General features: G+C 40.5%; 1 protein-coding gene and 1 long non-coding RNA gene across 4 annotated transcripts; one reads left to right on the plus strand and one right to left on the minus strand.

The window, feature by feature from the left end:
* Positions 1–2698: 2698 nt before the first annotated feature.
* LOC134455891 (myosin-6-like) lies at positions 2699–19987 on the minus strand. Of its 2 annotated transcripts, XM_063207246.1 has the most exons (39): positions 19525–19987; positions 19093–19140; positions 18364–18572; positions 16857–17000; positions 16572–16728; positions 16096–16123; positions 15869–15974; positions 15591–15683; positions 15203–15266; positions 14995–15093; positions 14609–14712; positions 14367–14505; positions 14114–14232; positions 13281–13430; positions 13007–13177; positions 12448–12757; positions 12060–12148; positions 11767–11972; positions 11557–11680; positions 11293–11429; positions 10786–11041; positions 10427–10669; positions 10163–10339; positions 9830–9975; positions 8214–8304; positions 7712–8101; positions 6421–6547; positions 6200–6318; positions 5911–6107; positions 5632–5815; positions 5344–5509; positions 5115–5239; positions 4685–4993; positions 4389–4592; positions 3984–4280; positions 3735–3839; positions 3540–3635; positions 3317–3451; positions 2699–2781 (listed from the first exon to the last, which is right to left on the minus strand). In XM_063207246.1, exons 3-39 carry the CDS (start codon positions 18562–18564, stop codon positions 2761–2763), a joined length of 5829 nt encoding a protein of 1942 aa, XP_063063316.1. In that variant the 5' UTR covers positions 18565–18572; positions 19093–19140; positions 19525–19987; the 3' UTR covers positions 2699–2760. The 2 variants fall into 2 exon arrangements, with proteins under 2 accessions (XP_063063316.1, XP_063063317.1); XM_063207247.1 differs by having other exon boundaries at positions 18364–19140.
* On the plus strand, positions 9895–25618 carry LOC134455909 (uncharacterized). Of its 2 annotated transcripts, XR_010036202.1 has the most exons (4): positions 9895–9983; positions 11818–11930; positions 25168–25366; positions 25537–25618. It is a non-coding gene; the product is annotated as an uncharacterized LOC134455909 (long non-coding RNA). The 2 variants fall into 2 exon arrangements; XR_010036201.1 differs by having other exon boundaries at positions 25168–25618.
* The last annotated feature ends 326 nt before the right edge of the window (positions 25619–25944 follow it).

A 25944-nucleotide genomic window follows, 5' to 3' on the forward strand; every position in this document is an offset into this window, starting at 1 on the left:
TGTGGACAAGTTGAGGGAATCCACAGTTATTTCCTTTTGCGCTTGCTACATCACGTTTACTAAGGGCAAGCCATTGGAATCCAGGCATGATGTTACTGGTAACACCACCCCCCACACCTCTCATTGAGTATGGTCAAAAGGTTTGACCAGGTGAACTGTAATGATTTTGAGAGTGTCTTGACCAAGTTAGAGCAGGTTTATTTTTTGGTTACTCAGATGTTCACACCAAACTTGATTATTGTAAAGTTAACAATGTAAACAAATGACCCGAAGCACTTGGCTCACCAAAAAAAAAATTGTCTGAATGAGATGCATATTCCCCAAGAGGAAGCCAATTGCCACATATTTGTCTATGCCATTGTGCCAATGGCAATTTTCCTTGACAAAGCATATATGTGCAGCAGCTGTGGCTGAAGTGTGCTCAAAGCCAGAGCCTTTGATTGATTCACAACCTTTACAGGACAGCTGGCCAAGAAAAGGCCAAAGACATGTTCTTTAATGCTTACACAGGTTGTGACGTGGTCTCAGCCTTCAAAACCACTGATGACATTTAAAAAGGAAATGGAGACCGCATAGCGGACTTGGGACAGTTTTACACTCAAGTAACCAGCTCTCCCTGAACATTGAGGAGGACAACATGAGGGTTCTGTAGAAAGTAGTGGTTCTCATGATTGAGAGGATCAGTTCTGCAGATTGTATTGATGATACAAGACATGAACATTTTGCCAGAGAGCTAAGACTATATGAAGAAATTCCTCAAACAAGTAGAACTGATATATCACACTAAACATGGAGCAAATCAAGCAGCCTGGGTGTGGGTAAAGACAAGTATGTGCCAGCCAGAAGTTAAAAGTCCAGCTGACTGAAGATGGATAAGATTGATGAAGAATGGACATGGCAACAATTGCAAAGAGTTGTGAAGAGTTTCCTAAGTGTAGAAAGTGTGAATGCTACAGGCTTGGTCTTACATGCAAGGCCAAGTGAAAGTGTAGTGTAAAGTGTAGAAGTGTAACTCTGCCTGGTCCTTTTAAGCTTATATCCCATCTGCCAAGGTTTTGTCAAAGACAACAGATGTATGATGTAATGTAATAATGTATTATCCCCCCGCCCCCCCCCCCCCCCCCCCCCCCCCCCCACCCCCCATGGAAGTAACTGTACTTTAAAGCAGGCAACATTAGGAATTATTGGCTGAGAGGACAGCCATCTTGAAAAATCTCAGCCATCTTGGATTTTCCTGCGGTCAATGTCCTTATTTCAAAGAGGGGATTCTAATGTGTTCCGAATTTCATCCTTCCAACTATAATTGAACTATTCATGGCCATCTTGGATTTCTCTTTGGCCAAGAACACCCCTTTTTGGAAGAGTGGCTTCCAATGACTATTTCTGACAAATTTCATGGTTATATCATGAAGTGGACTATTCTTGGTCTTATTTACAAGTGGTAAGGGTGGCCATCTTGAGAATGATGGCCATCTTGGATTTCACTGAAACCAATTCCCATCTTTCAAAATATTGATTCTAGTTGACATGTGTGCCAAGCTCTCATCATGAAGTAAGCTATTATTGGCCTTATTTACAAGTGGAGCGAGTGGCCATCTTGAAAAATGGTGGCCATCTTGGATTTTTGCGCGGCCAACAGCCTTTACTGAAAGAGTGCCCTCTAAAGAACATGTGTGCCAATTTCCATGCTTGCATACCAAAGTGAACTATTTTTGGCCTTATTTACAATTGGAGAGGTGGCCATCTTGAAAAATGGCGGCCATCTTGGATTTTTGCATGGCCAACAGCCTTTACTGAAAGAGTGCCCTCTAAAGAACATGTGTGCCAATTTCCATGCTTGCATAACAAAGTGAACTATTTTTGGCCTTATTTACAATTGGAGAGGTGGCCATCTTGAAAAAATGGCGGCCATCTTGGATTTTTGCTTGGACAACGCCCTCTGTTGAAAGAGTGCATATTAATGAATATGTATGCCAATTTTCATGCTTGCATACCAAAGTGAACTATTCTGGGGTATTTGGGCAGTTTTCTGTTCCACTAACAGATCCTATGTTAGGCAACTTCGAAAGTGTCACTGTTAACCAATTAGCAGCTTTGTTGGTTGCCTATGGGAAATTGCATTGCAACCCAGTAAGTTCAACTATTTCGAGAAGCACACCCCACTTAAGCACTGCGCTAACAAGTTTTATTCCCTGCGTGTTTTGCTATGTCTGTGTGTCTGTGTGTCTGTGTCTTTGGTTTGTGGGGAATACATTGAGTTCCCACTAAGTGAATTATGTTCATTTTGTTTTTCTTGTCTATTTTGTTCTTGTCAAGCCAGGTTAGGGATGGGTTTGGTTTGGGAACCGTTCAGTATTCCTTGATTGTATTACAATAAGAGTTAATGGGAATACACATGGATAGGATGTGTGTGTGTGTGTGTGTGTGTGTGTGTGTGTGTGTGTGTGTGTGTGTGTGTGTGTGTGTGTGTGTGTGTGTGTGTGTGTGTGTGTGTGTGTGTGTGTGTGTGTCTGTCTGTCTGTCTCAGCCACTAATTCAGATAGATAAAATGAGAAAAAAATATACGCCATTTTTTCCCTTGTTGTCCATTATTACTGGTAACACATCCATGTAATATGTCAGCATTTTGGTAGGAAATATACAGACAACAGAATGTCTTTTCAGTTGCTTTTATTGACATACTCTAGAATGCATTCGGACTTTGAGTGATACTACAACACAGCAAACAAGGATTTGTCAGACAAGTCTACCATCAGGGTTTTACTCTTCATCGTGTCCTTTCTGTGATAGAGGGGAAAAGAAGAAGAAAATCACAAACATAATAACAAATCACCCTAAAACACTCCACTAATTCTTATATGTCATCAAAGTGTTTTTTTACCTATCATTTCACAAGGTGTTGTCTTTCATGATAGTGGATTTTGATTTTACTTGTGAGTCTCTTGGGTTTCCATTCCATATCTTGTCACAATTCTACAATTATTGATTCCCCCAAATCAGGGCCCCCCTGGCAGGTGGGGGCCCATAGGCTGCAGCCATATCTAGCCTATGCATTAATCCGGCCCTGCTATTTGGTATTGAGTTTTATTTGAACAAGTCCGGCAGGTGGACAACAGATGCGTCCTAGCCGGTTTGCTAACATATAATAGACGTTTTGGCTTGCGCGCATTAGCTCCAGGCCAAAACTCAACTCTGCCGCCTTGTGGGCACTGGAGGAAATTACAATTGGAAAACTTGTCATGGACCGACGGACGGGCCGACGGACAAAGCCTCATACAGAGATGCGTGGACACATCTAAACATGGTTGCTTCTTACCTTGCCACCTGCATCACGGCTCTTGGCTCTAATCTTGTTGACCTGAGACTCAGCTATGTCAGCTCTCTCCTCAGCCTCATCCAGCTCATGCTGCAGCTTGCGGAACTTGGTCAAGTTGCTGTTGGCCTGCTCTTCCTGAAAGGAGGCGGAAAAAAGTCACAAAATGACGGAACTGCCCACTATGTATGTGATGAAAGTCAGTGGCAATCAATGAATTACTTACAGCCTCCTCTGCTGATCTCTTGTAGGATTTGACCTTCAGCTGCAGCTTGTCAACCAGATCCTGAAGACGATGCAGATTCTTCTTGTCCTCCTCAGTCTGACAGAAAGAGGTGAGAAAGTAGTGTAAGCATTCTCAACACCATTCTGTGAACATAAAATATTTTGTTTTAACAGTGCGTTGTGTAAATTACCATACCTGGTAGGTGAGCTCCTTGATGCGACGCTCATATTTACGGATTCCTTTGACAGAGTCAGTGGCTTTGCGCTGCTCCATCTCCACCTCAGTCTCCAATTCCCTCACCTTGATGCAAATTCAAAATCAGATGAGGACACATAAAAAGTACTTTTCTTCTTGCTAATGTATGAAATGAGATTAAGTTTTTCGCTATATCAGCTACATGTCAGTGGCCTATGCTATGTAAATGGACAAAATTAATGCACTCACCCTTGACTCCAACTTCTGGATCTGCTTCTTGCCACCCTTCATGGCGATTTGCTCAGCTTCATCCAGGCGGTGCTGCAGGTCCTTTATGGTTTGCTCCATGTTCTTCTTCATTCGCTCCAGGTGAGCACTGGTGTCCTGCTCCTTCTTCAGCTCCTCTGCCATCATAGCAGCATCAGTGATGGCCTTCTTGGCTTTCTCCTCAGCATTCCTGGACTCTCCTACAGCCTCCTCCACCTCATTCTGCAGCTGGTTTGTATCACCCTCCAGCTTCTTCTTTTGATTCAAAAGGCTGGTGTTCTGTGTGAGAAATAATATTGATCATTATGTTTCTTCTTCTTTTTCTTCTTATTTCTCTGTATTTCAGAACTATGATGACAGAGTATTAAAGTATAGCTAGTTTTATACCTGAGAGTGGAGCAGCTGCACTCTTTCGCTGACATCAAGCAGCTCCTGTTCAGCCAATTTCCTGCCTCTCTCAGTCTGCTCCACCAAGGATCTCAGCTCATCCAGTTCAGCCTGCAACAGATTGTTGCGTCTCTCCACAATGGCAATGTTCTCTTTGAGATCATCATTAGCACGTTGGGATTCATCCAGGTGCAGTTGAGAATCCTGTAAAGAATGCCGGTACACAGGTCAATTTGAAATATAAGTCAGACTTAAAATGCATCTGTTAAAAGTTCTAATGTCTTATTGTTATGAACCTTCAGATGCCCATGGAGACCCTTGAGTTGCTTTTGAGCCTCAGCTGCCTGCCTGTTGGCTTGGCTAAGCTGGATCTCCATCTCATTGAGGTCTCCCTCCATCTTCTTTTTCACTCTGAGAGCCTCATTCCTGCTGCGAGTCTCAGACTCCAGGGAGCTCTGCAGGGTGTCAACCACTCTCGTCTGGTTCCTCTTTGCCTGCTCCATCTCCTCATCCTTCTCAGCAAGCTTACGTTCAATATCAGCTTTGACTTGATTGAACTCCAGCTGAGCTCTAAGGATCTTCCCCTCCTCATGCTCTAGGGAGCCCTATTGAAATGAAGGGATAGAATTGTTACATTGCTACACTTTGTCATTGAGTTCACATCCTGGAATCTACAGTTATAATAAAAGTACAGCAGTTGTCCAATTTAAACTTGCATGTATGTACCTCTGCTTCCTCCAAAGCAGTCTGAATCTCAGATTTTTCTTGCTCAAGGGTCTTTCTGGATTTTTCAAGTTCATGGATGCTCTTTCCGGTCTCACCAAGTTGCTCAGTGAGATCAGAAATCTCCTCTGTAGAGAGAAAATGGTAATATTAATTGCATGATGGACTGTAAGGGTGCGGTAATGTATAGACAAAAAAAATTAATGAAAAAATAATGTGAATTTTCAGAGACCTTGCAAGTTTTTGTTCTCCCTCTTCATAGTCTCCAAGTGATCCAGAGATTCTTCATATGAGTTCTTCAGTTTAAAGAGCTCAGTGCCAAGAGATCTGGCCTCTTTCTGGGAGCCCTCCAACTCAGTCTGGGACTCCTCGTATTTTTGCTTCCACTCAGCCAGGACCTGGGTTAAAGTAGGATTGTTAGTTTCTGACGAGTTAATTAAAATTTAGATATAAAAAGTTGCTATTAAATGTTTACCTTAAATTATACATGATCATATACAATGCAAAAAAACATCCTAACCTTATCAAAGTTTCTTTGCTTCTTGTCCAGGGCATTTGCAGCGGAATTGGACCGCTCCACATCTACCATGAGATCTTCAATCTCATTTTGCAGTCTATGCTTAGTTTTCTCCAGGGAGGAGCATTTGGCATTGACAGCTTCCACAGCTTCCTCTGCATCTTGCAGACGCTGAGCCAGCTTCTTCCTGGATAGCAGAAAATCAGTGTCTCGTGTTAATCAGAATCAGGAACCACTTCATACTTCTGTCTGTAACATAGTTTAGGTTTGGGGGACTCTTACTTGGAATCTTCCAACTCCTCAGTCCTCTGGATGGCATCAGTCTCGTACTTGGTTCTCCACTGAGCCACTTCAGAGTTAGCCTTCGAGAGACTGCGCTGCAGCTCAGCCTTGGCCTCCTGCTCCTCCTCATATTGCTCTCTTAGGAGGTCAGAGTCATGGCGAGCAGACTGCACTGCATGGGCTAGGGCATTTTTAGCCTGAGAGAAAGTTATGATCATATGAAACATGTTAATAGACCCATCACAAGTGCCATTGCATTAATAACAAAGAAAAACTAATTTGATCAAACCTTGACTTCCTCCTCCAATTGTCTCTTAAGGTCTTCAATCTGCTGGGTGTATGACTGCTTGCCTCTAGTTAGCTGAGAGACAAGAGAGTCTTTCTCCTCCAGCTGCCGAGACAGCTCACCTTTTTGATAAAAATCATTAAGGTTGTCATTTTTAATATTCAAGAGTAAAGAGTCATCAAAATACATCATCTTATGACACATATTCAATAGAATGAAAGTACCATTTTCAGTTTGAAGTTTAGCTTTTTGCATGGTGAAGTCATTGATGCTGCGTTGGCCTTCTTCAAACTTGGTTCTGTATTCAGTCATCTGATCCTCCAAAGTCCTGCACATCTTCTCCAAGTTTGCCTTGAATAGTAATAGTAATAGCAAAACATTAACATTTTATTTGAGTGTCTTTGGGAAAATGGATGACCGTTAGACAACCATCCTGACCACATTCATGATTTAAGGGCCTGAATTTTCACTGCTGTACTGCATTTCCATGAATGATACATGGGAACCATAATTCTCTTTCATACAGTGTTCTGAATGTTATTAACACATTCACAACCAAGTCGCGTAAAAATACATTTTACCTCCCATGCATTGGCTCCCAAAACCGTAAAATAACATTTTTACGTTAAAAAAAAAAAAAAAATTGGATTCTGAATCTACACATTCTAATGCACATTCTGTGTGATTTTCGTAATAATGTGATGAACAGAACTGGCAAAGATCATGAAAACACCTACAAAGTCAAAACTCACGATCTGAATATTGCATCATCTGTGCATTTTATTACACACAGTATTTGAGTTTTATTATAGCGAATCAAACCACTTCCTGATCACGTCACGTCACGTCTCCATTTACTTCCTAGAGCATCAAAACATGTCCTGCTAGCTAGCCTATTCCTAAACATATGATGGAAGGATAAGGAGTTTTGCTGCCATCAAGATAGGTGTAAAATGGAAGGTTGTAATGAAAAACAGCATGCAACACAGCAGGAAGTAACCTAATTTTGGGTGAGTACTTTGGCAGGTCTACTTTTATCTACAGAACGAAAACTGCCAGTCAAGTGACATTAGCTAGCTACCATTTCAGATGATGTGACTCTGAACAATAGCCTGACCAGGTGATTTTTGCATCGAAATAGTTTACTTGGAAACTACTGGAGTTGTTCTTCGGGCGTGAAAATGCATTTAGACCCGCAATTTAAACTCAGAGAGTCAGAGCGCACCCGTGACAAAAAAGGCTTTATCTCAGTTTGAATGTTGAAAAACACTGTTTTTACCTAATCCAGTGGTCGCTTAAAGTGGAATAACTTCACAATGGAATAAGCTATATACAGACAGCTGAGTTTTTGGGCTTTCGAACAAACCCTGACATGTGTCTGTGGGTGGAAGACAAAATATTCGGTGGCTGTTCAAAAAATGACAAAAAATGATGAAATTAGCTGGGAGTCTACAGCTAAATTCCAAAAAACGGCTGGTATTAAATGTGTTAACAATTGAAGATTTAGCTTTTTACCTTGTTCTTAGCAACTTGCTCCATGTTGGAAACAACATCATCCAGCTCCAGGCGGAGTTCACTTTTCTCCTTCTCGAGCTTCTGTTTCACTCTCTGAAGGTTATCAATCTGCTCACCAAGGTCAGCTACGCTATCGGCGTGCTTCTTTCTCAGTGTGGAAGCAGTTGCCTCATGTTGCAGAGTGGACTCTTCAAGGTCTCTACGCAGCTTCTGAAACTCAGCCTCCCTCTTCTTGTTCATTTCAATCTGGGCTGCAGTGGCACCTCCGGCCTCCTCCAGTCTCTCACTGATCTCCTCCAGCTCTCTGGCCAGGTCAGCTCGCTGCTTCTCCACTTTGGCTCGGGCAGCTCGCTCAGCTTCCAGCTCTTCCTCAAGCTCTTCAATGCGGGCCTATGTAAAACAACATTTACATTTTTATCTCATGCTCATATAAAACATGGTTAGCCCATTTTACAAGTTTTTATACTGGAATGCTCTTTCTGGTCAACTTAGTCCCAGTTACCTGAAGCTCCTTCAGTTTCTTCTGAAGCTGGGCTGCCATGGCTTGCTCATCTTCAATTTTGCTATTAAGCTGACTGATCTCAAAGTCTTTCCTGTTTTAAAAACACAGCAAATCTGTGAACCCAGTACAATTACGCCTTACTGTAATTTTGTAGGGTTTTTCTGCCTTGAATGATGTATATTTCATGCATACTCTCTGGGTTTAAAATTCTCACTGAAGGAAGAATGACCAGTATTTATGTACAGTATATCACGAAAGTGAATACACCCCTCACAGTTTTGCAGATTTTTGAGTATATCTTTTCATAGGAAAGCATTACAGAAATGTAACTTTGACACAATGATTAGTGACCTTTTAACAACATATTTAACCGCTTAAATTTCTTGTTCACTCAGAAAAAAACAAAATACAGCCATTAATGTTTGAACATGTACTCACAAAAGTGAGTACACCCCCAGATTAAAATCCGGTAGAGAAGGGGCTATGTTGGCTCGAATCGTCTCGAAATGAAACAAAATGAAAAGGGATGACAAGGGAGGTCATCAGTGTGCGTTTCAACCTTTCTTTGCATTGAACTTTTAAATTTTGAGTCTGCAACTGGCTTAAATAGATTGGTGTGAGATTTGACTGCAATCCTATGGAGAATATCATGATCTGCTTCAGTAGTCACAGTACATGTTGACATGCATGTTTCTTTTAGGTGTATTTCAGATTGCCAATGTTGACAGCATTCATGCATCCCCAAACCATGTCAGTCCCACTACCATGCTTGGCTTATGAGAGGATACACCATTTTTGTAAAACTCACTTGTTCACCACCACACATGCTTGACACCATCTAAAGCAAATTTGTTTGTCTTGGTCTCAAGAGAGATGAACAGACCAAGGATATGGATCACTAGAACCATGTCGTGTGATCTGAAGAGACCAAGATAAACAAATTTGCTTTAGATGGTGTCAAGCATGTGTGGTGGTAAACAAGTGAGTTTTACAAAAATGGTGTATCCTCTCATAAGCCAAGCATGGTAGTGGGACTGACATGGTTTGGGGATGCATGAATGCTGTCAACATTGGCAATCTGAAATACACCTAAAAGAAACATGCATGTCAACATGCACTGTGACTACTGAAGCAGATCATGATATTCTCCATAGGATTGCAGTCAAATCTCACACCAATCTATTTAAGCCAGTTGCCGACTCAAAATTTAAAAGTTCAATGCAAAGAAAGGTTGAAACGCACACTGATGACCTCCCTTGTCATCCCTTTTCATTTTGTTTCATTTCGAGACGATTCGAGCCAACATAGCCCCTTCTCTACCGGATTTTAATCTGGGGGTGTACTCACTTTTGTGAGTACATGTTCAAACATTAATGGCTGTATTTTGTTTTTTTCTGAGTGAACAAGAAATTTAAGTGGTTAAATATGTTGTTAAAAGGTCACTAATCATTGTGTCAAAGTTACATTTCTGTAATGCTTTCCTCTGAAAAGATATACTCAAAAATCTGCAAAACTGTGAGGGGTGTATTCACTTTCGTGATATACTGTAATATTGATGATATTGAATTGAAACACAATTGAATTGCATTGAACTTGATACTATTCTTAATACATACTTCTTCAGCCTCTCTTCCATCTGTTGTTTGTCATTCTCTAGGTCCATTATATTCTCCTGAGTTAACTTTAAGTCACCCTCAAGCTTTCTCTTGGCTCTCTCGAGGTCCATACGAAGCTTCTTCTCTTGCTCAAGAGATCCCTCAAGCTGAAAAGGTAAACCAAGAAGACAAATTATTAGTCTGTGTTGATTAAGATTTCAGTGATTAGACATGAAATGTGTTTTGTGTTCTGTTTCTGCTCCAGGGGTCGTTAAGGTATTTTGAGAGAATTAAATAGCAACATAAATGTTCTGATACACCTAATATTTTGAATACTCATTTTTGGTTGCTTACATCATCAACCTGCTGCTCCAGCTTGGTTTTGGCCTTGGTCAGAGTGTTGACTTTGTCTTCTTCACTCTGAAGGTCATCCAGCGTTTGCTGGTGAGCCTCTTGAAGAGCTTTCTTCTCCTTGGTCAGCTTGGCAATGATTTCATCAAGAGCTGCCATCTCCTCAGTCAGGTTTTTAACCTAAGGTGATACAGCAAGAAATATTGGAACATGCCATGTTGGTGGCATTCATTCCATTACATTGCACCCATTTTGTTTTCCACCTACCTTATTTTCAGTGGCATGTTTCTCTTTTTCCACTTTAGCAAGTGTGAGCTCCAAGTCATCAATGTCTTTCTTGAGCTCAGAGCACTCGTCTTCTAACTTCCTCTTCTTACCAGTCAGCTCTGCATTCATCTCCTCCTCATCTTCAAGTCTCTCAGTCAACTCTTTGGCTTTGGCCTCAAGTTGAATCTTGTTCTTAATCAAACCCTCACACCGCTCCTCAGCATCACAGAGACTGTCTTGTTCCTGTAATAATAAGTGGTATTTCATTAACAAAATCTGAAGAAGATGCTAGAGAAGATTGCCTTTACAAATGTACAGCGGGGTGTGAGGTACCTTGCATAAATGATAGCCCTACTTACTGTTTGAACTTGAAGCTGTAGGTCATTCTTCTCTTGGAGAACTGAAACCATTTTCTCCTCAAGCTCTTTTCTCCGGGCTTCAGATTTAGCATAGGCCTCCTTCAGTTTAATGAATTCTTCCTTCATGTTGGCCATCTCCTTCTCAGCCTCAGCTGATTTCAGCAGGGGCTTGATCTTGAAGTACATCTTCATCCAGGGCCAATTCTTGACACCCATAAATGCACGCACGTTCCATTGAATAATAAGAAGGGAATCTCTGAAATGATTTAGTATAAATAAGTACAAGTGTAGAGGTAAAATAATGCCTCTTAAATGCATATGCCATATGTCGTTTGCCATTTCTAGGTAGTCAAATATTTGGCCAATTCTTGACAGGCATGAATGCACGCACGTTCCAGTGGATTACCAGCAGTGTATCTCGGCAACATAATTGAACTTAACAAGTATTCATGTCAGCAATATTTGTATACAGTTTTTTTTTCAATTCTGCTCAGCAGATTTTCTCACCTTCGTTCCACAATTTTCTGGAACTCAATCCTAGCTAGTTCTCCACGTGCCCTAGCCTGAATACCAGTGATGATGAGAGCAAGACGATCGTCTCTCATCTCTTCAAGAACTCCTAGCAGACCAGCCTTGAAGAACACCTGACACATATCAAACATGGAACAGATTACCATCTCTTCTGACCCTCAGCTCTCAAAGGATGTATGTAACATGCAGGTTCAGAGAGCAAATCAACTGTCCAACATGTCAGCGCAAATATTCATTTACCTTAGTATGTCCCAGCTTGTACTGTTCATGGTCTATGTCCAAGGTGCCCAGCAGTTTTTCTGCAGCCTTCTTGTTGTCCATAAACTGTCCCTCTGGGATGGCATTTGGGTTGAGGATACGGTATCTAAAATTCAACAGAAATAATTGTATTTTAATGGTTTGTGATGTGTCTTTGATAATGGGGGCTAACTAATTTAACATTTACCCCACCTCTGTTTAAAATCTCCATACTGGATCCTGTTGGGGAAGCCCTTTCTGCAGATTCTGATGCCTTCCAGCACACCGTTACAGCGCAGCTGGTGCATGACCAATGGATTCTCCATAGCCCCAGGAGTCTTGGACTCGTTGGGGATGATGCAGCGCACAAAGTGGGGGTGAGTTGACCTCAGGTTGGTCATCAGCTTGTTCAGGTTCTCCTGTAGTAGAATATTTATTTCACATTTAGATATGGATTTGTTTACAAGTGGCTACTATGAGTAGTGTGCTTAGAAATAAATACTAACTCTGTGCAGGGCTGACACAGTCTGGAAAGAAGATCCTTTCTTCTTCTTACCACCACCGTCCTTGCCCCCCTTTCCACCACCCTCTTGAGCTGCGAAAGCAGTACAGATCATAGTTTGATAAGCTTGGATTATTTTAGACACAATTAAATGGACATCATTGTCATTTTGGACAGTACAACTGCAAGTACCTTTGTGTAAACTAGTTATGAGCTTTTGCCAGATTTGAACTTATTTACATATACTCTTTTATTTGCATATGTTGTTTTTTATTATTATTAATGTAAATGTAAATATGTAGAGCCAATGATCCCTTCTTAATTTCACTATATGTAAAATGTATGTGACGAATAAAAATCACTTGACTTGACTTAATGGAGAATTTACTTACCAGAGTCAGCCCCAGCATATCCAGCAAACAGGTTAGACAAAAGCTTAACAGTTGATTTCTGGTAGAGACCAACCACAGTCTCATTGAGGGGGTCCTTGTTCTTCACCAGCCAGTTTCCAATGTTGTAGTCAACAGTGCCAGCATAGTGAACCAGGGAAAAATGAGCCTCTGGTCTCCCCTTGACAATTCTCGGCTTCTGGAAGCAGTTGTTTTTGCCCAAGTGGTTGTCATAAAGCTTGGCCTTAAATGTGGCATCACTGGCCTTGGGGAACATGCACTCCTCTTCAAGGATGGACATGATACCCATGGGCTAAAAGGAAGACAAAACAGCAAAACATTTTACTCCCTATGGCCTGCAACCTAATTAGCACCTTTGTGCAGAACTTTGTGTTTGAACCTTATTGTCAAATGGTAATGACCAAGTCTTACTCTCTTACACAAGACTCTGTGTGACGTCATAGCAATGTTGTTATGATGTAGTTGAGCTTTTTCAGTGAATGGGCCACCTGTGAACCCATCTACATATAGGGGCTACAAATTGAAGAAATCAAGTGCTTACTTTTTCAATGAGTTCAATGCAGGCAGCCAAGTCCATGCCAAAGTCAATGAACTCCCAATGAATCCCCTCTTTCTTGTATTCCTCTTGCTCCAACACAAACATGTGGTGGTTGAAGAACTGCTGCAGCTTCTCATTAGTGAAGTTGATGCACAGTTGCTCAAAGGTGTTGAACTGAAAGAAGTTAAAGAGTCATCTTCATCTTTACTGTGTTTGTGTAACCGGGTACCGCAATGTTGGATTTTAAAAAAATAATAATTTTATCTTCAAAACTTACATCAAAGATCTCAAATCCAGCAATATCCAGCACACCAATGAAGTACTGACGAGGTTGTTTGGTGTCCAATTGTTGGTTGATTCTCACCACCATCCACAAGAACATCTTTTCATACACTGACTTGGACAGTGCACCAATAGAGTAGTACACCTAAGATAATAATTGAAGACATGAATAGCTATAGTAAAAAAAAACAAAAAAACATGACCATATAGCCTACTCACTGTATGTATTCCATTACGGTATTCCATGTAAAACTACCCTTAAAGGGACACTGTGCAGGAAATGCTCAAAAAAGGTACTGTAACTATGCTGCTTATTGAAATTGGGCTGCCTATTGCCAAATTTGATCTTTACATGAAAGTTTAGTAAGTATTAAACAAATATTTTCTAGTATGGTCCAAGTACAGGCTATTTTTGGAAATTCAAAATGCCGGACCATGGAGAAGATCCCCCTTTTCATGTATGAAAAGTGCAATTTTTCCAGTCATAATGAATACTTAGACTTTGATGCTGGTGGTAAGTATTCATGGAAAAGGTAACATTAGTGAATTGGCAGCATGAATTCTGGAAATAAACAACTAAAAATTAGTTAAACAACTAAAAATCTCACACAGTGTCCAGTCATAATGAATACGTAGACTTTGATGCTGGTGGTAAGTATTCATGAAAAAGATAAATTAACATTAGTGAATTGGCAGCATGAATTCTGGAAATAAACAACTGAAAATCTCACACAGTGTCCCTTTAAATTAATTGGCGGGTGATCTCTTCAGGTAAAACAAAACCTTTGTGGTGTTAAATTAACTTTTGGTAAACATGCAGCATTCTACCTGCTGGACACTTTGTCCCTTGGTGACCCACTCGTTTCCTACTTTGACCCTTGGGTGGCACAACGCCTTGATGAGGTCAGCAGAATTCAGGCCCATGAGGTATGAATATTTGTCAATATCTGGAAAGAGAGATGATGTTCCATTTATTTCTCAAATGATTTACAGTAATTCTAATATTAAGACATGGTCTATAACACATGGGTGCCACAAGTTATTGCTGTGAAGGTGTCATATTTGAATTTAGAATTGGTACCTTCAGTTCCATCAGCCTCTGCCTGCTCCTCTCTCTGCTTCTGCTTGAACTTTGTGTTGCCAAAATGCATAATGGCACCAGTCAGCTTGTAAATGCCGTTCTTCTCCTCTTGGGTGAAGCCCAGCACATCAAAAGCATCCTGTAAGCAATCATACACATGCGTATCACTCAAATTACACAAACGTAGACATCAAAACTTGGGAAAGCTTGGCAAATATGTGGTATAAGCTCAGTATACTGACATCAGTTGCTTGCAGTTCATCCCCATCATTAATAGATGTTACTTGAATCTCTCCTTGGGAGATGAAGGCGTAATCATAGGGGTTGTTTGTGACCAGTAGCATCTCTTTAAAAAAAGACCACAGCAGAAGAAATGGCAGAGGAATTAAGCAATATGACACGTGGGAGGGGTTTTGGTAATGGATATCTTCCCCAGTGTTTGGGGTTGTGAGCCTAGGCATTGGCAGTGGCATGAAGCCAAGGGCTGAGTACATGTACACTGCCCATGTCTGTTTCGACACAATAGTGTGGTTGACCCAGTGATGAAGGGACAGGGAATGGATTTATTGAGAGATTTTTTCAAACACAAATATAACAAAGATGGCAACAATAATAACATAGGTCATACCTAGCAGTTCTGGTTTCCTCTGAGAGAGGATCTGGTAGAAGATGTGGTAATCTCTCTCAGCCTTGAGCTGATAAGTGACACGGGACTTCTCCAGCAGATCTGTAAAATGAGAATTATTCAAACAAAGCCCAAGGGTTTGCATGGTGTACCAAATATTTGAGAGAAAAAAAATGTAACACACTATTTCTATTTTGGGTGAGGCACTTACATGTTTCGATATCAGCAGAGGCAAGTTTGCCACTAGCAGCGAAATGAATTCTGATGAATTTACCCTGGGAAACACAAAAGTAAATATCCCTTACTTCAGTATAATCTCCACCCAGCATAACTGATGACAAGGTCAAGCACATCTGGGAGATCAGACGTGCAATTTAACATTTGGGTCTTATCTGAGGTAATCACACATGTTAAGGTAAATATTTGAGCATAAAAATGTACAAGTTTCAATATTTGCTGAGGACAGCTTGCCACTGACTCCAAAGTTGATACGGATGAATTTACCCTAGCATGAACAGATCACTCATATAAATGAAAACAAATGTAAAGAAGTGCGAGTGTTTAGATGAAATCAAATTGAAAGTCATCGGATGGCTTACGAATCGGGATGAATTGTCATTCCTGATGGTCTTTGCATTACCAAAGGCCTCCAGGGCAGGGTTGCACTGGATGATTTGATCCTCCAGGGTACCCTAGATGACAGAAACAAGTTATTTAGAGGACCTATTATAGGCACAGTGAAGATGGCTCACACCAAGACTTATCTGTACAAGAGGCAAAAAAGTTTTATGCAAGGTTTTTCAGATGTAAGTTATTCATCATCTGACTTGGGTGTTTAACAGTTGCATATTGATGCATATTAAAGAACTTAATTTACCTTTTTCTCATCCTCCTTGCTCTTCTTTCCAGAGGTTGCTGCAATGCTGGCAAAGTACTGGATCACTCTTTTGGTGTTAACAGTCTTTCCAGCACCAGATTCTCCACTAAGAGTCAAAATTGACATGTTGAATTTTCTTCACAAAGAAGTCTGTCAAGATTAATGACTTAACATTCAATGTGAATTATAAAGCATCATCATACTGTATGTGTTTAAACAGTACTCACGTGATGAGGACAGACTGGTTCTCTCTGTCTGTAAGCAAAACATACAGAATTTTAATAATATAATTATTATTTTCTAAGTAAAAAGAGAATTCAACCTGGTGCTGAGGTGTTGTAAAACAAATCCAAAGTGGTGCTCTTGGGGTAGGGAAATCCACAATAAACAAAGCAAAAGGCACCAGGCACTCCAGAGTATATCCACAGGAAGAAGTGAATTTGTTTAAAAAGCCTTTATTAGAACAGGCTCCTGAATGCCAACATGTTTCGACCACAAATGGTCTTCATCAGGGCAAAACATTTTGGCATTTTTAGTGCCACTTCTAATAAAAGTAAGTAAACATATTCATATAAGTAAACGTATTCCCTTCTTCGTCTGGATATGTTCTACAGTGCCTGGAACCTGTGGCTTTGTTTACCAATAATTGTTAAATAGTGTTTTTATATTCAATTTAAAACTGATTTTCAATATAAAGTTATACCTGACAGCATGTATTGGTAAGCATTGTCAGAGATGGAGAAAATGTGTGGAGGAGCTTCAGTCCTCTTCTTGCCTCTGTAGGCAACAACAACTTCCTGATTGTACACTGGCAACCACTTGTAGGGATTGACAGTGACACAGAACAACCCAGAGTAGGTCTGTAAAGACATGTAAAGACAGATTCATTATGAGCAATTTTATTAAGTCCAACATACCGTAAGTCATCTTTGTCAGTTGTTTTGGTCAGTATGTCAAACTGTCGTTGAATTTAGATTTTTCTACTCACGTAGATCATCCAGGCTGCATAACGCTCTTTGAGGTTAAACAGCACAGCAGGCTCATGCAGGAAGGTGAACATTGCCATGTCCTCAATTTTATCGAACTTTGGCGGGTTCTGGGGGTGTACATCAGTTTCTTTCACGGTGACGGTCTATGGAAGAAAATGTTCAAGTTCAAGTTCAAGTCAAGTTTATTGTCAATTTCTTTACATGCACTGGTCATACAAAGAATTTGAAATTGCGTTTCTTGCTCTCCCATGCAGACATAGACTAATCTAGGTAAGGACATAGACAGTATAGACATAGACAGTACTCATACATGGACATAGACAGTATGGACGTAGACATTGCTCATACAGACATTTAAAGTGCAAGACTGGACAACAGAAGACTTGTAGAGAACATACATTAAGAGGAGGTATTTTGTTGTGCTTTTTCTAAAAGTCCTTTATAGCGTTCTGACATAGCAATAGTAGCATTTGAAGAAATAAATAATTAAAAAAGGTTTTTATTAAATACACCAGCAGCAGTATGTGTGTGTGTGTGTGTGTTTGTATGTGTTTTGTGTGCGTGTGCGTGTGCGTGTGTGTGTGTGTGTGTGTGTGTGTGTGTGTGTGTGTGTGTGTGTGTGTGTGTGTGTGTGTGTTTAGTGCAGGTAGAAAGTGCGGTGTGCGTCTGTGTGTGTGTACCTGTGTATGTGTGTGTGTGTGTGTGTGTGTGTATGTGTGTGAGTATGAGTTGTGTGTCAGTGTGTGTATGTTTGGGTTTAGTGCAGAAAGTGCAGTGTGCTTGTGTGTGTGTGTGTGTGTGTGTGTGTGTGTGTGTGTGTGTGTGTGTGTGTGTGTGTGTGTGTGTGTGTGTGTGTGTGTGTGTGTGTGTGTGTGTGTGTGTGTGTGTGTGTGTGTGTGTGTGTGTGTGTGTGTGTGTGTGCATGTGTATGTTTTGAGTTAGTGCAGGTTGAAAGTTCAGTCACAGATGTAGTAGTGCAGGTGGAATGTTCAGTCGCAGATATGGTGGTGGGGATGAGGGGGGGGAGCGTTGTCAGTGGCCTAGCTGGCTAGAGAATGGATATGCATATTGAAATTTCTGTTCTTTTTCACCTCTGCGAAACATTATTTGCTGTACATCCTAGAAGTTCAAATGTCTATGAAATCTACATATGGTAAGTCCAAAGAAAGTGAACAAGATCTTACAATGAATACAGTAGGGACAGCATCATGACATACACAAAAGTAACTGAGCAAGGTCCAAGTCATACTGTTATGATTAAAGACAGAGATGTTGGGGGGCAGAGTCGAGGGCTCTATGGAGTAGACGTGTTTAGTGAGGGCTAACTAATTTTAAAGACAGATATGTTAGTGCAGTACCTTTCCAAACTCAGTTTCAGTTCCTGCTAGGGCACTTATTTTGTTAAAAAAAGTTTTATTGTACCCACTCACAGCATTGTTACTCAGCAGATACCTCAGTTCTAAAACGGCGACAAACTTACAGGTACACTACAAATGCATTTCATACCTTTCCAAACTCAGTTTCAACACAGACTCTGTCCCCCTCTCTGGCTTGGATCATCCCCTTCACGTACTCAACCTCAGGGTCCACCACAAAGCAGGCCCTCTTGATGTCAAAGGGGCGAGTCTGGGCCTCCAGACGCTCCATATCTGATTTCCTCAGAAACTGAGCTGCTGCCCCATACTCCTCCATTAATGCGTCCCCCATGTTTCAGACTTTGAAAACGAAGGAAAGTCACAATGGTGGGACAGACATTTTACATTACAGACATTTTCCCTGCAGTCATTTTGTAGGTACTTATGATTTTTTTTCCTGAAGCATGATAACCATCTAACACAGGTAGCATATTACCAAACAATTTGTTTTTCAATAGCTTTAAGAGGTTATAGTTGTGTGTCCTGACTCCTTGACAATATTTAAGTCAGTACAAGTGAGTTACCAGGTGCTTGTAGTCAGGCTAACATTAGTATATACTGTATATTGTGAAAATTGGGCTAGGTATAAAATTCTCTAAAGAAAAATGTGCATATACTGTATATGTAGAAGTCCCTCTAATTTAACTATTGCCTCAAGTTAAGAAAAGGTAACAACATTTACCTCTCACAGCAAATGCAAATGACATTGAATTGTAATAAAATATGTATAAAAATATACTGTACTACACCCCATTCTATATTCTATAGCCTACCCTGCACCAATTTGGATTTGTAGTTATTTTTAGCATGTGAATCTCACCTCGTTTGAGTCAACCTTCGAATGTACAATGTTGATTTGATGTTACTTCTGGAAGTGAATAGAGAAGATGCAGTGGCAAGATCAAACACATGCAGTAGTATTCTCAGCTCGGTGTTGAGTAGCCCAGCATTGTTCTTTCCCCACTGCAATATGCACAAATTGTGTCTGTTTCTCTGGTCCCTGATGAGATACAATGCCACCATGCGGTATGTCTGAATGGTGTTTGATACTTTTGATGACCCATTCAATATTTAATTAATTACATAGGCTGACTTCATCTGTCTCTCTCTCTATTTATCGTTTGTGTTAATTTGCAGATTTACTTGATTATTTTCATTAATTATTCTAGCCTTCATCCACTTGTTTCTTATCCTACCTATTTGTCAGCTACCTGCCTGGTAGACCCTCAGTATCATGTAGATGTCAGCTTACCTCTGGGTTGGTCTATGCTGTGTCCACCACCACGACTGAAAGCCACTAATGATTTGCTTCTTTTATAGGGGAGAGTCGATCCCAATATGGAGGTGAGCATCAAGTTGGCCCCGCTCTCCCCATATTTTATAATAGGAAAACCTCTGAATGGCTAAAGAGATGCTCCAATCCAGACATATATGGAATTTGAAAATGATATAGTGATTGACACAGACAGGAGCAAGTGTAAACGCAAATTCAGTTGGGGGAGAGGACAGCAGGACAGGGCAGCAGCATCAACACCTGGACCCCAGACCATATCTAGGAGTTTGCTATTGTCAGATGGAACTCTCAGCCTGTGCACTATTTTAAAATCCTTCTTCTGACATTCCCATAGCCAAGAACAACATGCTGACCTATTGCACTATGCTCAATGAATCTCTACTGGCACACAGTCAAATGACGTTTCAGAACACGTAATCTGCAAGCCTGTATGTCTTTCTGTAAGAATTGTTTTTAAATTTCTTTTTATTTCTTTTTTAACTTCTTTATATTTCTTCTTTTACCCATTTTTTTAAAAAGGTTTTTCGTTTATATATATATGATTCATTTATATATATATATATAATTTAAAATGAACAATGTATCTACTTGTTGTTGTACATGACAATTGATGATTAAATAAAACAATATCTGGTATCACTTTATTTTAATGGTTCACTATTGCAGTGGATCTACCACATTATGTAAAGTGTAATAACTAGTGTAACAATATTTAATACCATGTAATACCAATTTTGTACTTACATCTTGGTGTTAGAGTAAAGGTTAGGGTTGGTACATGCTATTACACTGCTATTACATGGTATTAAATATTGTTACACTGGTTATTACACTGTACATAATGTGGTAGAGCCACTGTAATAGTCAACCATTAAAATAAAGTGTTACCCAATATCTTAATTATTTTCCTGCAAACCTTGATCTGTGATTGTTAATGATAAATGCACAGTCACATTGCTGACACCGAAACAAGTGAGAGAAACTACATTTTATGTGCCCTTTAAACACTTATCAAATTTAACAAAGCTACAGCTGTCAACTTTTGTAGACCAAAGCAAGGTCAGAGCATGGGGGTCCCTGATGTATTGTCACCTTTCTGTTCACGTCCCCCTCAAGTCATGGCCCTTCTCAGCATCTCAGTGGCACGACATTGTTTCCTTGAGGACAGAGATAACTCTGTGAAATTCAGCTCAGGTTCCTCCGTGAGTGACTGTACTGTACTCATATTGATGCACTTGACACGAGACCTTCACACCCCCCTGGGAGTCTGTACAGCAGCTGCCCTCTCATCACCACAACTGTTGCTTTAATATTCAAACACAGACTGTATGCCATTGTTACTCGTGCATTATTATATGGTGTGACGTCATCGGTCGAATGCTCCATTCATTTCAACGGGGCTCCCCAACGTTCGCACGTCTGTTATTTTTCGATAACGGACGGGTTGGTCTATAACAGACCGCTGTCAATGACAACAAGACTTTTCACTGCTAAAGCGACTTTTCAACAAGACTCTAATCAGCTGCTGTGATAGACAACACCTGTTGTCCTGGCTACCTAGCTGTTGCCTAGCGGTGTTCCACAACGGCACTGTTTTGTTTTGCGCAGCAACGATCTTAACATTAAATAGGCCTAAAGAAATGTCCCCGCCATGTGTGAATCATTTAAGTGAATCCATATAGTAAGCGGGTTAACTTTCGGCGAGTCGGTCGCTTTGTGGAATAGCAGCACTTCAGAGAGAACAAGACCCCTCCGCTCCGCGTCGGGGTCTAAAGATTCTCTCTGTCGTGCTGCTATTCCACGGTAGCGACCTTCTCGCCGAACGTTAACCCTTACTTAAAGCACAATTTCAAGAAATGTCGCATTTAAGTCATACATGAGATGAGAAAGAATTTCATAATTAGTTTACAAATGGATCACATCATCGGCAACATGTATTTTTATGGGCATGATGTTAGCTGAAATGCTGTTAAATCAAGTCTACATTGAAATATTGGGTCAATGAATTAGTTGATTATTAATTAATTGATTAATTGATACTGAAACATATTAAGTTATAAGTAAAAACATTCATCATTCAGACAAGAAAAACGTCCGTCACTCGGTTATGAATAACGTTATGAAAACGTTAAGTTTACTGGGAATCTCACTGATGAACTGTCTAATCCTGTAAATCTAGTGACAGTTGTAAAGCTGTTTGCAGACAAGATAATAAAAAGGTGTTGAGCCCAAAGGCCTATATAAGGTCTTGACCTCAGAAGTGACTTGTCTTTGGGGGTCAAGAAAGCTGTTACACACTAAGGAAAGCACCAAGCCTCCCACAATGTGTTAATGCTGCGACTTTAAAATGCACACATGCGTGTGCACAGGGGTGCCGACAAGGGGTTAGCAGAATTGGGTCCTCATTATATTGTATCTATTGGGCTAGTGGGCCCTTTCAGATGACTTTGTCCAAAAACTGTCAGCGCCCCTGCGTGTGCATGACGTGCCAAAAGATGACCTTGCACTTCCAAGGCTGAGCGATCCTCAGTCTCCATACTCACACATCCTTAATTAGCAAGATGTGAGAAGTTACGAATGCCATTCCACCACCCTTTGTGACCCCATAGGGACCAGCAACAGCTGTCCAGAGACCTTGAGCCATCAGCACCCTTCGCTGGGTGCACAGCAACCATCTTCTCCAGTTGAACAATTGATATTATTGGCACGGGAGGATTTGCAGGTTTCTGAAGCTTGTGCAAACATACTGACAGGGGCTTGAACCTTGTGAACAAATGCTTTAGTTGTTCAGTTGTTTTTGTGATCCACAGTATGTAAAGCTGATATCCTGAGCATATCCTGTTACTGTGGCTAGAGACAGAGAAGTGGCAATAAAATTAGGAATTTTCAAGGTTTATTGACAAAGGAATGGAAAGGGTTATTTTTGAGACGCAAAGCTAATACGATACTGTCTTTTACGTACTGTTTGATGTAGGGAAAAAACTGTGCTTACTGTGTTATACTGTAACTTGACTTTTGCTCTTATCTCTACATAACTTTAAAAGTACCACCTTCACTCAATTTAATTTCACTCCAGCTAGAGAGTGAAAGTGGCTCGTGCATCAGGCTGTGATTGAGTGGCTTGCTTCTGTGAAAATGTGACCTTATGACCTCCCAACATGGCCTTACATTTGAAACCACATAAGTGAATTTGAGTTGAAGATATGTTGTATGGCTGTTGTGCTCAGTGAGGTGGAACACAACTGTTGATCAGTCGTGTATCTCAATCACTGGAGTAAAATCATAAAAGCGAAAGAAGTTCAGCGTATTGACAACAATTTAAACTGTCAAGGTGTAATCTCTGTATTGAAGCAATTAAGTGAATTGTTTACTGAGAACAGCCAATTCAAGAAACGAGTGACAAGACATAAAAGGCCTATACTAATTTTCGGTAACACTTTACTTGACGCCGGTGCCATATGCATGTCATTGCAGTGTCATAATAGTGTCAAGGCACAGTTATGCACGTGCCATAAACATTATGTCCATGTCATAGACATGTTATGACTGTTGACCTGAAGTGACATTTGGTTATGGCAAAGAATGTCACTTAAGGCCAACAGTCATGAAATGTTTATGACATGGACATAATGTTTATGACTTATATATATGACTGTGTCATGACACTATTATACATGATGTAAGACATACAAGGTGATTGCTGCTGACAATTCAGAGTTACTTCTAAAACTTTCATCTAACAACCATAATTGAAAATAACCTATGATTTTTATAATATAGTTGTGCAATAGATGTTTTTATTTGTTTAGGGCGACAAAAGATGGAAATTAGCCTTATAGCTATAATCTTGTATATTTTGCATTTGTCTTCAATACTATTAAATGCTGTCAGATATGCTTTCAAAAATTTAATTATTGCTTCCATAAAAAGTGCTGACACAAATTCTTAGGCCATTTTCAGGAAGTGTCATTATGTTTTATATTATACTATGGCATCACATATTTCTCTATCAAACACATATTTTATGTCAATTATTTATACATTTAAACTTAATAATAATTAACAATATATAAAAGGGAAGTCACTTGTGCTCTAACCTTCTTGGTGCTTCCAGTCCAGGACGGTAGAAAATGGAAAGTAAACTGGTCCACTTCGAAAAGACTAGGCCAGGGATGACTGGAGCACTCGAATACTTTTTAGTTATTTTATTGTGGTGCTAACAGAAAGTCTTAATATTTGCACCACAATAAAATAACTAAAAAGTATCCGAGTGCTCCAGTCATCCCTGGCCTAGTCTTTTCGAAGTGGACCAGTTTACTCTCCATTAACAATATATATTTAGTGGAGAGAGGCCCAATGTGTCAGGTGCAATCTCTTTGGGCACATTCAGGCCGAATGACAACCGTGCGGGTGCCCGTTCCCGCACCTAATCGCGAACCGCCCGTTGTGTTCACGCCACAGAAATTAGCGTTGGCGAACTGGTAAGTTGGTTCGCAATGCCAACCGCAAAAGACTTGTTTTTTCTCCGTGAACCATGACGACAACGTGGCCGTCAGCAGGTTCATCCGGGTAACACAGTGACGTGCAGAAAAAGCCCGGTATGAACATAGGCAGTTCGCAGATGAGCAAACGTAACTGGTGCAGGCAATGGCACCGGCTCCATTCTGGTCGGCCTGAAAAACACTATTTGAAGAGTGCCCTATGTACTGTAAAAAAGAGGGCCACTCTGGGATGGGGGGGGGGGGGTGTTTCTGTCCCTCAAGTTGCTAACTAAGTGACGCACAAACCTTAGACACTGTCGCCTCCTTCTATTTGTCCTTGAGTACAAAGATAACCCTGTGAAATTCTTGCTGAATACCAGCTAGACACACACACAGAACTTTTACATGTAAACTTGCAACAGATGGACTTGAAGCACATAAAACACATCTCAGGATGAATACAGTCTTATTCTGATTTCGGAGAAACAGAGTTGTCTGGGAACATTCATTTTGTATCAGGTTGCCTTGTATGTATTGTGATTATTATTAATCAATCATGCTACATACAGATTTCAATAAAATATTCTTGATATTTTAAGATGTCCACTATGGTCAGGAATACGGTTAAGAACTGAACAAAGACCACTTAATGTTCCACTCTAATTGAGGAATACAGTGTCCTATTAGCATTTGTGTCCCACATTACTTAAATACATTCCCCCAAACTACTGCAACCCTGGCTGGCAGGTTGCATGTATGTGGAGTTGAGAGAAATGAGGAGGGGGGTGGGCAGTGTTGGGGTGTTGGGATTATGATTCCATGGCCCCTGGGTCAGACGACAAGAAAGGCCCCACTCAATGAGTGCCCTTAGTGTACAAACAATTCAGGGTTTTAGGCCAGATGTGAAAGTCTATGTTGTTGGTGTGGGGCATAGTCCTCTGAGAACATTTTGAAAATATACTTTAGTTGTTAAAAGCGATTTTAACGCAATATGAGAATGGAAATATAGAGGCTTGGGCTTCAGGGCCCCTTTGACTCTTGAGCCCCTGGGCCTAGACCCAGTAGGCCCATGCATTAATCTGTCCTTGGGTGGTGCATGTCATCTTGTCATCTCCTTCAGGGCCCCTGACCACTGCAGCTGTTCCAGGAAACAGGCTCCTCCCCTGGGTCCAGGCTCCTCCTCTAAGTCCACTGGCCAGAAGCATCACTTTGAGCTACTCGAAGGAGACTTGCTGCTACTTTCAGTAGATGGCCACCTCACTGAGAATCTCTCCGAGAAAGCAAAATAATGGCTCTGTGATTCTTAATCACTCCCCCCAGTTACGTATGGATTTTTTTCATCTTAAATGTTAGTAGTCTAAAACATGGTGTTATGTAGGCTAAGATATGGTGGATAATATAAAAGGATGCTCTAAAACTAAAATTGTATTGCATTTAGAAATGTAGTGCAGAGTCCTTACAGGGTATTTCTCCCTTTCTAATTATACAGGAGGATTTTGTAGCTGAATAAAAGACCCTGGTGACACTCAATGGAAGATGTGCGTTACTCGTTTGAAGTGGAAGCTCACCTATTCAGGTAAATAGCACTTTTTAAAACATGCACAGTGGGTATAATTTTGAAGGTAACATCTTCAAAAAGCACAACTTTTGCAATGACCAAAAGTTCTATTTTGAGAGAGAGAGAGAGAGAGAGAGAGAGAGAGAGAGACATTTTCATTTCAATTTTGATTTTGTTCCATAGGTTGATAATGGCATTACCGGAACATTCAGTCTGTATTATTTATTTCTTAGGTAGCCTATCATATAGTGTTTGCTGGGTTAAATGACCACTGCAGTAAGTTTAACTCTCCTGCTCCACATGAAAACTTTATTTTTATTTTCATAATGTGAATATGTA

Source organism: Engraulis encrasicolus, chromosome 9 (assembly GCF_034702125.1).
Source record: "Engraulis encrasicolus isolate BLACKSEA-1 chromosome 9, IST_EnEncr_1.0, whole genome shotgun sequence".
NCBI lineage: Eukaryota > Metazoa > Chordata > Actinopteri > Clupeiformes > Engraulidae > Engraulis > Engraulis encrasicolus.

Coding starts and splice junctions, on each gene's coding strand:
- LOC134455891 (XM_063207246.1), bottom strand. CDS start 18,564: ATGGGGGACGCATTAATGGAGGAGTATGGGGCAGCAGCTCAGTTTCTG. Junction 14,713..14,994: donor GAGGAAACCAGAACTGCTAG/GTATGACCTATG, acceptor CTTTTTTTAAAG/AGATGCTACTGGTCACAAAC. Junction 14,506..14,608: donor ATGAACTGCAAGCAACTGAT/GTCAGTATACTG, acceptor GATTGCTTACAG/GATGCTTTTGATGTGCTGGG.